At 35.4% G+C, this 15,536-nt stretch overlaps 1 protein-coding gene across 3 annotated transcripts in view; it reads right to left on the reverse strand.

Moving 5' to 3' along the window:
• The window catches only part of METTL25 (methyltransferase like 25), a 94,042-nt gene that overhangs the window by 55,329 nt on the left and 23,177 nt on the right, over positions 1–15,536 (reverse strand). For 2 of the 3 annotated variants that reach the window (XM_053658787.1, XM_037143434.2), the window contains 2 exons: positions 7,226–7,825; positions 4,424–4,571 (listed from right to left, as the gene is read on the reverse strand). In XM_053658787.1, the coding sequence (XP_053514762.1) occupies positions 4,424–4,571; positions 7,226–7,825 (748 nt within the window). The remainder of the gene's footprint in view (positions 1–4,423; positions 4,572–7,225; positions 7,826–15,536) is intronic. The other variant, XM_053658788.1, reaches the window with a different exon arrangement.

The following is a 15,536-nucleotide window of genomic DNA, read 5'->3' on the forward strand; positions in this document are numbered from 1 at the left end:
GGGAAGAAATAATAAAAGTATTGAAAATAATTATAATGATAATCAATATTAGGGCAAAACAATGAAACATGTCAAGCTTGGAAAAATATATACATATTTTTTCTATAAAGACTGCAGTAAAACTGTTTCTGATTTTTGTGTTCTCCTAGGAACTACTGGCTCATATATAAATATTTAAAAGTAGCTTTTAAAACATACGGTACAACTTCAGTATTCATAGTGGCTCAGAGGGCTTTGAGGTGCTTTTGAAAATTGACGTTCATGAAAGACCACCTCTATGGTCTACCACACTGTACTGAGTAAACATATTCCTGTAAAATGCATAATGTTTACACAGCCCATATCATCACAAAAAGTTGCAGTGTACATACCAGACTTTTCTAGCATACTATGTTGGATTATTAATAACTCTAATTTACATCCCAAAGGGCAACACTACCCTGTGCATGCAAACACCTGCCTCGTAAGTTAGTTAAGTATAATGATAAAAGTGAATAGTGGTGACTTCTATTTTAGTAAGAGATGCTACTACTGTGTAGTATATGGGGATGGGCAAAAGTACATTTATAGTTCATATGTGAAGATTTATTCTTGTATTATTACTGTATTATTTTCCATATGAACAACTGTAAACCTACTTTTGTCCACCCCCATGTGTTGTATATACAAAACTAGACTACGGCCATATTCCATCCATCCAAATAGTCAGGGTAAATAGTACAGAAAAACTCTGCCACTATCTGCCTATATACATACTTCTGCTCCTCAGTACAGTTAAGCTAGCAAAATGCTAGTGATACTCTTTAATTATCTTGGGTATCACTTGCTGTTCTAGATTTTCTTCCTCCTTGATTTGTCTAATTTCTTTCTCTTAACTTCACTGTGCATTTACGACCTGGCTTCCTGCCCTCTATGTTTGGTTTCCCCAGGTTTTCACTCTGCGCTCTATACTTCAAGGACTTTTTTGGGGGGAGTGCTTATTCTAGCCCTGGACTTTGAGTGCACCCACCTAGGCCCTTTTGGGCTTAGATCTGCAAACTAGTATGTAAGTAGAGTCCACCTAAGTCTCTGCATGGGAGAAGTTGAAATGACTATAAATAATCTTGAATATCTTTCTACAAAACATCTAGAATTCTGTAAGTCTTCTTATGGAAGTATAATAAATGCCTTGTTGTTAGTCATGCTCTTCATAAGAATTACCCAGAGAGTTTCCTAAAAAATTCTTATATTGAAAATATTATATACTTGAGAAGGGCAGAAGCAGGTCCTACATACTGAAAGTAGTATCTTTGACTCAGCTGGGCAACCAGAGTTGAGAAACGCTGTTGACAAAATTGCAAGGGATGGTTCATATCTCCTCTCTTTCAGGATAGCCAAGCAAAGGCATGGAAAATGGAGACAGGGATATGGGAAAGAGAAAAGTGAGTAAGTTACCTTCCCTACCTGTTTTTTGAGATGAAACAATGTGGCGGACCAAAGCAAGGCAAAACTGCAGCATAAACAGAGATTGCTTTTGTTATCCCTATGACCAATTTTTCTACGTGTTTTTCTCTTATCTTTTGGCTTCCCAACTCTTCTCTTACTCTCCAAAATATGTGAAGGTACTCATGTTTCATATATCTATACCTGGTTCATCACATCATCAGTCCTGTTTCTTTCCTCTTATTCTTTGTCTTCCTCCCAACTTTCTGTTCATTTTAGGTATGTATGAGGAAAGCAAATCACATTTGGATAATAACTTTTGCCACTTAAGCCTAGTATTGTTTTACCCGATAATCTCAATGATTCTCATTGGTTAAGATATTTTTAACAGGACAGCCTTTGCATGAACTGACTATGCCTACAAGAAGCAAAAATGAGTGTTTGTAGCTGCCAGGCACTGCTTATAACACCTCCTTCCCACACTTTTCTTACCTGAATTCTGGGACCAAAAATGTCCTGTCAACTCAGTGAACAACGGCAACCTCCGCTCTAGAGAAGGGGACCTGCCTGTACCCAGGCTGGTGCCGAGACTGATACTTGAGAATCTGCTGACTGAGAGCCTTCCATTTCAAGTGTAAAAATTTGGAGTAATTTTGTTCAACTATTTTTTTCCCCGGAAGATTCAAAGAGAAATAGTGGCTATGGAGGGCAAAAAGGAAGGAAACTTGACTTTGAACACTTATCACCCCACACCTTTGTTTATTCTGTCTGTAATAATACCCTTCCTACTTTGTTAACTTCTGCTGATCTCCCAAGACACCATATAAGAACACAGTGGGTATGTATGTGTTTTCTTTTCTGGAAAGATACACAAGAAACCAAAAATACGGGTCTGAGAACTTACTTTTTACTTTCTTTTTAAAAATCTTCTTATATTATTTGAATTTTCTATTCTAAGTGATTTCTTACAAATGAAAAATGCTACAACGTTACTAACAGAGATTATCTGATTCCTGGGATTAAGGGCTATTTTTACATTTCCTTAGGGTGAAGATGAGATATCATACATTTTTATATCACTCTGCTTATTTCACACAGTGTGGGACACAGTGCGCATTCCATGAATGTTTGTTGAACTGAACTGAACTTTGCTTTTCATCTGTTTCAGTTTCTTCTTCCCCAAATTACTGACTTTCTATGAGCCCCTCCCCCATCTCCCTTTATTGTACGTAACATGCCAAGCACAGAGCCTTACTATCTTCTGCCACTATGAAATGCAGCTGCCAAGGCAGCAACAGTGGTTTTTTAAAATTCCTAGTCACTTGTTCAAGAGAGGGTATTTGCCCCACAGTAGGAAATACTGACATTAAGTCTGAGACCTGAGGCCAGTGCAATGGCTGCGAGGGCCCAGCAGGACCACAGATGAGTCTTAAGAAGGTGCTAAGAGGCCTTTGGAAGGAGAAGTCATCTTTGGGAACATGATGATAAAGAAGAAAGAAGGAAGCAGGCAGCTGAAGTTAAATATCTTATACTGTAGGACAATACCTCTGAACTGAAAAACACACCAACTGTCTACACCTACTGCCAATAGAGCCAATTTTTTAAAAAGAGAAAAACCATTTCATCGCACCTACAGACGAGAAAGCTCTTGAACTAAGAATCACAGCTCCCCTACACAGAATCTTATTACTGTTGGTCCAGGAAAACACTACAGGCTTTATATATTAAAAGCTGTAAAACTGTGATCATATTAAAGGTTTTCATTCTTTTAGAACAGATTCACAAAAAGATTGTAATATAGTGTAAATATATAAATATGTCCTTTGGTATAAATGCTTTTTTCTATTTTTAGGTTTGCTGTCTTCTCCAAATTTTTATCTTGAGGATTTTGGTACTCTGAATACAGTTATAAATAATGGCAAAAATATATATATATTCTCCATCTCCCAATTAAACTATGGTTAACATTTTGCCAATTTTCTTTCTCTCACTCTGTATATCTCTACGTATACAAAATTTTTCTTTCGTGCATCTTTTCTAAAGGATACTTTTAAAACCCTGACATAAAAAACCATCTAATTCAATGGACTATTTTTTAATAAAAACCTTTGTCAGTTCTAATGATGACCTATGTTTCACCCAAACTTCAGTAGAATTGTATAATCATAATTTTTACCTCTTATACACAACTAAATAAAAATATAAATTTCATTCATCTGGATTTTTAAAATGAGAAAAGAACAAACAATACCATTCATATGCACACAACTTCCTGGCTCAAAAAAACTTCTAGCAAGGGACAATGGATGTTCATCAAGACATCATTAAACTAACAGAAAAGAGAACCACTCATATTAAATAGGATAAATAACCATCTAATGTGAACCAGCAGTTTTGAAACCATATCTGACTAAGAGATATAACACATAAAAAGAGCTGCTCTGGGTAAAGGCATGTGAGGCGGTTTAAACCCTCCCGGGTGCTTTGTTCTTCAGGCACCACCTCAGTTCACGGAGCCCAGTTTGGATGCCATCACTTTAACGCAATCACACAGGTCTGCACCTTTGTAAAATCACAGTATGTTCACTCTTTGGAATATAGTAGGAACTGTTATTTGAGAAATATCACTATTCCTTACAAAATGGAAAAGGTTTAGAAAATGAAAGCAAACCTTACAATTCTATATTCATAACAAAATAAGTTTTGCTATTTTAGTAAATGCATATCTTATAAGTATTTTTAAATGGTTCTCTAAAAAATAAACCACATAAAATTTTCAAATATTTGCAGTTTTCAGCATTCACTAAAATCATTTAATGACCAAAGAAACTACAATAAAATGTATCAAATTTCAACTGATATAATATTAAAATTGTAAGAATATCAGATATTATTTTAAATGTTAATTCAAAATGACAATAATGTCAACAAAAGATGGAGAGATAGAAAGTAGCCATTATGCTGAAATAAATGAAATTTTGAGATAAGGTGAACTTTGTACCTTTATGTGGGTTTTCAAATTCTTCAGATAACAGGTGGTAGCAACAACCCACACTGCAAACTCCCTTGATTTCAGAATTGGAAGCAAATATTCGCAAGGTGTTTGGAGCAAGATCACCACAAGTATGTAGACCTACCATCAAGCAATCCTTTACAAATGAGAAGAAACAAAAATATTGGCAATTAAAAGGAGGGCTAAAAAGACACTTCAGGTAAAGACTGTAAATGCTCATTAGAATATAAGGAGCTTTTAAAAATGACCAATTTCTACCTAGAAAATGTCATGTTTTTTATTTTCATAATGAATAACCAACCATTCCTTTTATGAACAAAATGACTGTGATCATTTATCACAATCGACATCCTTTTGAGTTCATTTTTCTACTGTTTTTGGTTACTCACCCATTTGAATTTTCTCTTTTCTGTTTTATAACTAATATTTGGTTAACAATTAGTCAAAGAAAGATTGGACTAATCAAAGGTAGCATCATTATTATGACAGACTCATGCCTTGACTCACTTACACCTCACTAGTCAGTTTTTAAAACTTACTTCTTCACAAATTGCTCACCAAAACTTATTTAAAAATCTGTCATAAAAACAAACAAGTGGTACCAAATTAACATTTCTACTCCAACACCAAAAAAGTTTACTTAGTTCATTCCTTGCATCAAATATCAATTTTAAATTCAATGTAAAAATTTTTGTTTCAAATTTTATAACATCCTACAAACTACTTCAAATCCTAATTTTAATGTACACACATACTGAAGAGGTACAGCTGCACATAATGCATGGAATGTCATTCAATATACCAAGTTTGTTTTAATTCCTCAGTGCCTTAATTTCCTCATCTGTAAAATGAGGATAATAATGGTATAAGTACTTTCCATTGACGCTTTATCATAAGTTAAAATGTACACTTACTACATGACCTATAAACCCTACTCCAGGCTAATTATCCAAGAAATAAAAACATGTCCACACAATTTTAAAAAAAGGGCAGAGTACCTGAACAGATACTTCTCCTGAGATAACATACAAATGGACAACAGATATATGAAAAGATGCTTAACTTCACTAGCTGCTTGGAAACTGCAAATCAAAATTACAATGATATACCACCCCACACCTGTTAGTATTGCTATTGTCAACAAGACAAGTAATAACAAGTGTTGGAGAAGTTGTGGAGAAAAAGCAGCCCTTATTCACTGCTGGTGGGAATGTAAACTGGTACAACCACCATGGAAAACAGTATGGAGGCTCTTCAAAAATTAAGACGAGAGTTACCATATTACCCAGTAGCCTCTCTTCTGGATATCTACCTGAAAAACTTGAAAACATTTTTTTCAAATATTTAATTAATTAATTTATTTTTAGAGAGAGGGGAAGGGAAGGAGAAAGAGTGGGAGAGAAACATCAATGTGTGGGTGCCTCTCATGTGTCCCCTACTGGGGACCTGGCCTGCAACCTAAGCATGTGCCCTGACTGGGAATTGAACCGGCAGCCCTTTGGTTCACAGGCCCATGCTCAATCCACTGAGCTACACCAGCCAGGACAGAACTTGAAAACATTTATTGGCAAAGATATATGCACCCCTATGCTCACTGTATCATTATTCACAGTGGCCAAGACATGGCAACAACTAACATGTCCTTCAATAGCTAACTGAAAAAAGGAGATATGATATATATATACATATATATATATATATATATATACACACACACACATATACATATATATATACACACACACACAATGGAATACTACAAGTCATAAGAAAAGATAAAGTACTGCCATTATTGACAACATAGATAGATCTTGAGAGTAAAATGTTAAGCAAAATAAGTCAGACAAAAAAAGTCAAGAAATATATGATTTTACTTACAGGTGGAATATAAAACTGAAAGCAACAAATAAAAAACTAACAAAAACTCATAGACACAGAAAACAGTATGGTGGCTACCAGAGGAAAGGGGGTCAGTAGGTAGTAAAGGTGAAGGGGGTCAAATATATGGTGACAAAAAAGATCTGACTTTGGTTGGTGGGCATATAATGCAATATACGGATGATGTGTTATAGAACTCTATTCTTGAAACCTATATAATCTTATTGACCAATGTCACCTCAAGACATTTAATTTTTTAAAAAAGAATTTCAGAAAAATTTAATGAATAGAATATTACAAATTCAAAGGCTACCTTGTTTTTTAGGACAACATGCTAGGCCAAATGATTTATAGAGGTTCCTCTACAATACTGTTTTAATATACAATGTTGCCATTGATTAAGATATATTCCCTTTCCATTACGTAATTTGATACACTTGTGGTTTAGAAAAAGTTGAACTTCTTTATGAATATTTAGAAGCTACACTTGCTCCAAAAATTGCATATTTGGTTACCAAAGCTAACATTAAATATAACATTGCCCTAGATATCTCTTTACTTTGCATACAAATGAAAATGTACGACTTTTCTTGGATTGAAATTTTGCCAGTCCCTAAATCACATAATGAAAACTTAGCTTACTAGCTTCTGTGTGAAAACTTCTGTTTGATTTAGGAGGCTTGAAATCAGTGGAAGGCACTGTATTCTGGCAAACTATAATTGTCAGATTTTGTAGTCTTATCAGATTTTGCAAGCTGTGAGAATTATAAGTCTACATATAACATATTTTCTTAGTACTTTAGATTAATGTAACCCAATAAGATATGTAGGTTAAATAAGCTACTATTAACTTTAATTCTATGTCTTAGAGCAGCTTAACAAATCAACTTAAGGAATTCAAAAGTGAAGCACCTCCAGATCGTTAATAATATCACGTAGTTCTGAATCAGCAGTGATAAAAGATGTTAAAGGTGAATATATATATGCTTCATTTGACTTTGATATTGTTTTTCTTCTCTCTTTATTTGCTTCAGACATTTTTCTCTTGGGCATTTGGGATGAAGAAGTAGGTTCTATGGCATTAATAGGCAAAAGGTCTGTAAGAGAACAGGCATTTTCAAAACACAAATTTTCTTCTTGACGTGAATAAACATGTAGGTTTTCTATTTGCTTTCTGATGTTAGAAATTACAGAGCATGAAAAATCTGGCAGAAACTCTGATGCAGACATCATATCTTGATTGGCAGGACTGTTGTTACATACTCCCTCAATGTCGCCTTTATTTTTAATCTGATCTTGCATTTTCTTCTTCTTTGCCATTTTTAATGCCAGTTCATTGACATCTAATTTTGACCGAGTATGACAGATGCTCCAGTGTTTCTTCAACTTCCTGTTTCTCTCCTGAGCTCCATGAGTATTGGTATTTGAAGAATCGATTCCATAAACTTTTAAGCCATACTTCAAGGATAAATAAGAGCTTAAGTAGCCTTTTCCAGAACCCAGGTCAATTATCTAAAGAAGAACAGAATGAATTAAAGGATTTTAGTCAATAATAAAAAGCATTCTTGATATATTTTTAAAAAGCAAGTAAAAACTGTATAGTTTATACAACCCGTTTTGTTTTCTATTTTAATTTTTGACTCCTATCAAGAGCCCACTACTCTAATAATTTTCATTTAACTTTTAAAAAGAGGTTTTAAACAGTGTAATCAGTGTAAAAAGTCAAGGAAAAGATGTGAAAGTCACAAATATTGAAAATAAAAATCGTTCTTCACAGATAACATGACTGTGTCTCAGAAAATCCTGAGGAATATACCAGAAAAGCTAATACAACCAGTGAATTTAGCAATGTCTCAGGATACAAGATCATTAGAAATTAATAATGAACCATCAGAACATATATAAAACAGTAGCAAAGGACAGTTAGAAAATAAAATTTTAAAACAACTGAATTAAAATAGTGCAAGAATAGCATATTTAGGAATGTATGTAACAATGGTTGTGTAAGATCCCTAATATACTGAAAACTATAAAACTGCACAGAAAAATTTAAAAGATCTAAATAAAGATATACAATATTCACAAAACATCCAACTCAATTTTAAGATGGCAAGTCTCCCAAGCTGACATGTTCAATTCAATCCTAACCAAAACTGTAGCAGGGCTTTTTAAAGAAATTGACAAGCAGATATTATAATTTGTACAGAAAAGCAAAGTTCCTAGAATAACCAAAACACTTTTGAAAAGAACAAGGTTGGAAGAGTTACACAATTTGGGAATCAATGTAAAACTACAGCAATCAAAACAGTGTTGTGCTATATACAAATAGACATATAAATTAGTAAAAAATAGAGTTCAGAAATAGACTCACACTTTTATGGACAATTGATTTTTGAAAAAACTGCTAAGGTGATTCAATAAAGAAGACAGCCTTTTCAATAAATGGTGTTGGCAGAACTGGATGTGTGTGTGTGTGTGTGTGTGTGTGTGTGTGTGTGTGTGTGTGGAAAAATGAACTTTGTCACATGCCAAATACATAATTAATTAAAAGTGGATCACAGATCTAAATGTAATAGTAAAAACTATTCACTACTCAAAAAAAAAAAAAGAAAATCTTTGTAACATTGGGAAAGGCAAAGATTTCTCACATGACATAAAAAGCATAACCATATAAGAAATAATTGAAAAAATAGACTTCTTTAAAAAGTAAAACCTTTGCTATTCAAAATATATACTTAAAAAGGAAGAGAACTACTGAATACTGTACTTGTAAATCATTTATCTAACACATAGTGTATATCCAGAATAAATACACAATGGAATTCTATGCAGCAGAAAGAAAGAAGGAGCTCCTACCCTTTGCGACAGCATGGATGGAACTGGAAAGCATTATGCTGAGTGAAATAAGCTAGGCATTGATAGACAAATACCATATGATCTCACCTTTAACAGGAAGCTAAACAACAAAACAAACAAGGAAGCAAAATATAACCAAAGACACTGAACTAGAGAGCAGGCAGACAAGTGACCAGAGGGGAAAGGGGAGGGAATTTCAGGGGAAAAAAGGAAGGATTTTACAGGAACTAGTATAAAGGACACATGAACAACAGCTAAGGAAGGGTGGAAATGGGAAGGAGGTGGGGAGCACTGTGGGGGGGGGTAGGCTGGGATGGGAGTAAAAGACAGAAAACTGTACTTGGACAACAATTTTTTAAAAAATTTAAAAAAGGAAAGTGAAGAACTAAAAAAAAAAAAGAACTCTTATAATTCAATAATAAGACAAACCATCAATTAAAAAATGGGCAAATTATTTGAACACATACTTCACAAAATGTCATATAAATGGCCAATATTAAAAGATGCCCAACATCATTAGTCATCACGGAAATGCAAAAATCACGATGACATATGCACAAATATAAAATGGCACAGGCACTTTGGAAAACACTAGCAGTTTACCATAAAGTTAAAACATACACTTACTATGTAATCTACATACTCTACTCTGGGCTAATTATCCAGGAGAAATAAAAACATGCCCACATAAAATCCTATAAGTGAATAGTCATATAAACCAAATTGGTGACAATTCAAATGGCCATGAACTGGTCAGTGAAAAACAAAGTGTGGCCTAACCATAGTATGGCATAGTATTCAGCAAGAAAGAGAAATAAAGAGTAACTGCACACAACATTGATGACACTCAAAAGCTATGTGGTAAAGGAAAGAAGTCAAACACAAACATCATTTATACAATGTTCTAGACCAGTCAAACTGTAAGCAAATCAGAAGTTCCCTAAGAATGGAGGAGAAAATAATTTGCACAAGGGCATAAGGAAACTTTTAATCATGACAAATATTTTGTATTATGGTGGTGGTTACATAACTGCATTTATCAAACTGAACACCTAGAATTGAAAAATATATAAATAAAACTACAAATAATGAGAAAAATTACCACAATTATTATTTTACTGGCATGCCTCTTTGTAACAGACAATTATAGAAATACTCTCATCAGATATTATCATCCAATATCATCATATCTATCTTTAATTTCTAGAATAAATTAAACCCTGTCCTAAGTATGAGCCTGTCAAGAAAATATCCTTATTTGAAGTAATACATATTAATTAAATCCTCAAAAATTTCAGGGGTCTTGTAATTCAAGTAGTTCATAGGTAAGACTCCAATAAATAGTGACCCCTAAATAAATAACCAGCTTACAAAAAATCCCCTACACTCCCTTTCTATGTTATTCTCTGGACTAGCTATTGTGGGAAACACGGATACATAGTATATTTTGATTTTAAGGAAGTACAATTGAATGGAAGTTATCATACCCATACTCATGAATGTAAGGGCTATGCAGTAGGAAATCTATTCATGAATTCCTGCATAACTGAATCTCCAGATAAAAAAAATGTTCCTTTGCTTCCACAAAACACACTCACTAATGTCAATGACAAATTTAATGTTAGCAGCTATTGGGTTGATATACATCAGCATACTTATTCCCACCAATTTAGATGTTTTCTTAACAAGAAGTAATTGACTTTGTTTCGAGATATATTTATGGCAATTCCACTTGTGAACCAGGAAAATTCTGGTGGAAAGTAATAGAAAAGTTTTGAACAATGAAGAAAATTCATTTCACTTAGGAAATCTGTCAGTAGAATAGCTGAACCATTCAGAGCTTTGACAACAGACCAACTTAGAATGTGCACCCCTATATTCACTGCAGCATTGTTTAAAATAGCCAGCACATGAAAGCAACCGAGGACTTCCAGCCAAGATGGAGGCATAGGTACATACACTTTGTCTTCTCACACGCACAACCAAAAGAAGGACAACGACAAATTTAAAAACAAAAAATAACCAGAACTGCCAGAAAACTGAACTGTATAGAAGTCTGATAACCAAGGAGTTAGGGAAGGAACATGTATCCAGACCACTGGAAGAGGCAGAGATGGGCAGCCAGGCAGAGCAGAGATGCAGCTAGATGGCAGCTGGAGGACAGGCGGGTGAGGCAGTGGTGGGGCAGATGAGGCAGTGGTGGACCAGGTGGTCCCACATTTGCGTGCCAATAAACCGGGAAGAACAACTGGGGAGTGAGACAGACCATGAAAACCAGAGTTCCAGAGTAGGGAAATAAAGCCTCAAAACCACTGACTGTAAAATGCTGTGGGAGTTGTGGCAGCAGCAGGAGAAATACCCAGCCTCACACGAGAGTTCGTTGGAGAGACCCACAGGGTCCTAGAATGTACACAAACCCATCTACCCAGAAATCAGCACCAGAAGGGCCCAATTTGCTTGGGGGTAGTGGGGGAAGTGACTGAAAGTGGGCAGAGAGCCAAGCAAGTGACACGGTTTCCCCTTGGAACCCTCCTCCACATACAGCACCACAACACAGCCAAGTGGTTGCTCCACCCTGGTGAACACCTAAGCTCTGCTCCTTATAACATAACAGCTGTGCTGAGAAAAAAAAAGTATGGCTCTAATGAAAGAACAGATCAAAACTCCAAAAATAGAGCTAAGCATTGAAGAGAGAGCCAACTTATCAGATGCAGAGTTCAAAACACTGGTAATCAGGATGCTCACAGAAATGGTTGAGTATGGATGAAAAATAGAGGAAAAAATGAAGACTATAAAAAGTGAAATAAAGAAATATGTACAGGGAACCAACAGTGAAGGGAAGGAATCAACAATTTGGAGGAGAAAAAAGAAATAAACATTCACCCAGAACAGAATGAAGAAACAAGAATTCAAAAAATTCAAAAAGCCTCTCCTTATTGAGGAGAGGCTTAGGAACCTCCAGGACAACTTTAAGCACTCCAACACCTGAATCATAGGATGCCAGAAGGCGAAGAGTGAGAGCAAGAAATTGAAATCTTATCTGAACAAATAATGAAGGAAAACTTCCCAATCTGGTGAAGGAAATAGACCTCCATGAAGTCCAGGAAGCTCAGAGAGTCCCAAAGAAGATGGACCCAAGGAGGAACACACCAAGACACATCATAATTAAATTAGCCAAGATTAAAGATAAGGGGAGAATCTTAAAAGCAACAAGAGAAAAGCAGACAGTGGCCTACAAAGGAGTTTCCATAAGGCTATCAGCTGATTTTTCAAGAGAAACTTTACAGGCAAGAAGGGGCTGGAAAGAAGTATTCCAAGTCATGAAAGGCAAGGACCTACATCCAAGATGACTCTATCCAGCAGAGCTTTCATTTAGAATGCAAGGGCAGATAAAGTGCTTCCCAGATATGATAAATCTAAATGAGTTCATCGTCACCAAGACCTTATTAAATGAAATGTTAAAGGACTTATCTAATAAAAAGATGATCAAAAATATGAACGGTAAAATGACAACAAACTCATAATATCAACAGCTGCACCAAAAACAAAAACAAAACAAAGGAAACAAATAGAATAGGAACAGAATCACAGAAATAGAGATCACATGGAGGGTTATCAGCAGGGAAGGGGGAGGGGAGGATGGGAGAAAAGGTACAGGGAATAAGGAGCGTAAATGGGAAGTACAAAATAGGGGGAGGTTAAGAATAGTATGGGAAGTGCAGAAGCCAAAAAACTTACATGTATGACCCATGGACATGAACTAAGTGGGGGGAATGCTGATAGGAGGCAGGGTGCAGGGCAGAGGTGGATAAAAGGGGGGAAAATGGGACAACTGTAATAGCATAATTAATAAAATATACTTTAAAAAAGGAAGCAACCCAAATGGCTATCGATAGACGAATGCATAAAAAGATGTGGTACAGATATACAATGGAATACTACTCAGCCACAAAAAAGACAAAATCTTACCATTTGTGACAGCATGAATGGACTGAGGGAAATAAGTCAGAGAAGGACAAATACTACGTTATTTAACTTGTATGTGGAAAATAAAGAGCAAAATAAACTTTTCCGCTATCTTATTTGTTATTCGTTTTGTTACAAGATAACTGGAGAAACTCTGAGGATCATGTCTTCATGATATAATATCTAAAAACATTTTCAGTGGTGAGCAATTTTCCTAGGCAATTTGTCAGCCAACTTTTATTTATTCTTATTGATCCAAGTTGACTTTTATCCCTTTCCAAATTGGCATTTCAGTAACATATGTAGTGGTAGCAATAGAATGAAAAACTCTGGACAACCAATTAAAAGTTATATAAGCCATAAAATATTTTGCCCTCAAACTATCTGGTCTAAAGTTCAAAATTTCCACTGTCCAGATTGCCTGCCCTCTCCTCACAATGGCCTTTTCCATCCCGGATCATCTTATAGGTTAGAACACAGAGTCTCTAGTACAAAGCCTAATCTGACTTACCTTCCTAGTCTCCTAATTCTGTTTAGGACACTTTCTCACAGAAACTTTGGTACACAAAGTAGTTACATTTCTTAATAGCATGGTACTATACTACAGATAGAGGAGTTATATTTTGTTGACTGACCTAGAGATCTAATTACCATCCTAGGCTAATGACTTTCAAATTTATAACCTTAGTATGGAATTCTCCCATGAACTTCACATTCATATATTCAACAGTCTGCCTAACATTTCCACTTAAATGTCTAATAAACATCTAAAATTTAACATGTTCCAAACTAAGTTCTTGATATTCTCTGTAAATCCTACCCCTCCCAAAATCTCCATCACAGTTAACCATAATTCCCTAGGGTCACTAGTAAAGTTAAGTATTCCAAATTCTGGGTTTCCATCTATCATCATGAAATCTTTATTTATTAAATCTGCATTTTAAACATAAAAGTAGTACATAAATAAGACATTTTCCACTGAACTATTGTGAGAATCAAAGATTTCCATTAAGTGATTTAAAAGAAAGACCATGTGCCCTGGCTGGTGTGGCTCAGTGGGTCGCTGGTTGGAGTCTCAGTCTATGGCACATGCCTGGGTTGAGGGACAGGTTCCCAGCAGGAGACGCATGAGAGGCAACCACACATTGATGTTTCTCTCCCTCTTTTTCTCCCTTCCTTCCCCTCTCTCTAAAAATAAATGAAATCTTTTTTTTAAAAAAGAAAGATCACATGAAAGTCTTTATTTTAGGTGATTTCATTCACTAGGAACACTATCTTTTGCTTTGAAAAAGTTCCCTTAAAGCAGGCCTAGCATGAACATTAAGCAACTTCCAAAATGTTTTTCTCTGATCTTTAGAAATAAATCTGCTTTATTAACTTAAAGTTACTTATTATTAGGTAATATTTCATATAGATTAAAGAATAAATATAGTCAAAATACAAAGCTTTAAAGGATAATGAATACCCCTCGTCTCAGTTTTTGTGTTACAACAGAGCAGATTCTTCAGAGATTTAAGTATGAGTCATTTATTGGGACAGGAAAGAAGGGCAGAGAAGTAGAGAGAAAAAGAAAAAGGAAGGCAGCCCAATAAAAGGTGCATTATTAATTAAGATACAACTTTAGGGCATCTTGGGTTTAACTGGGCTAGGAAACTCCTAGAGCTAGTGTAGAAGACATACTTCAGTACCATCTACCTGAAATGTCAGGGAGCTGATGTATTTATGTATCAACTTGCATCAAACATTGATTCAAGGCTGCTCACAGAGAGGAATCAATTCCCAGAACTTGTATGCAGGCAGCACCTTGTTCCAGCAACCAGAGAAAACCCACAGGGATTTTTTTTTAATGTCACCATAAAATACATAGTCTTCTGCAAACTACTTGCTTTTTCCAATTCAGTTTTATGTTTCTAATATTCGTCTTCTGGTCCAGATGAGTGTCATGGCCATGGTGAGCCTGTTACCAATCCTGAAAGGCATTGCTTAGACTGGATGTCTGACGCACTGGAGAAAAGGCTGGGAGCTACTGCCTTAGCTCTTGCCTCTCTAGCCCTGACCCTCGAGATGCCACAAGGGGCTCTGCACACCTAACCCACACTGTGATAATTTTCTAATCATCCTCCAACTCTCAAGTCTGGAAGAATCCATGGAAAAGATTCTAATACCTAATAAAAATTGAAGGAGGGAAAATCTCCCATTAGCCTCACAGATATTCTCATAGGGATAAGAAAAATAACTTACTATTTTTATAGGCCAGAGGAAAAAATAACTTACTATTTTTATCGGCCCAGGCAATCTTTGATTTTATTTTAACATCTGTTTCCAGACCTTACTACCTTATACAAAAGCTATTTTTCACAACAGGAATGCACTGTAATTCTGACAGTATAAAAATCCAAGT

Source organism: Artibeus jamaicensis, unplaced genomic scaffold, assembly GCF_021234435.1.
Source record: "Artibeus jamaicensis isolate MK-2021 breed Jamaican fruit bat unplaced genomic scaffold, CSHL_Jam_final scaffold_584, whole genome shotgun sequence".
Lineage (NCBI taxonomy): Eukaryota > Metazoa > Chordata > Mammalia > Chiroptera > Phyllostomidae > Artibeus > Artibeus jamaicensis.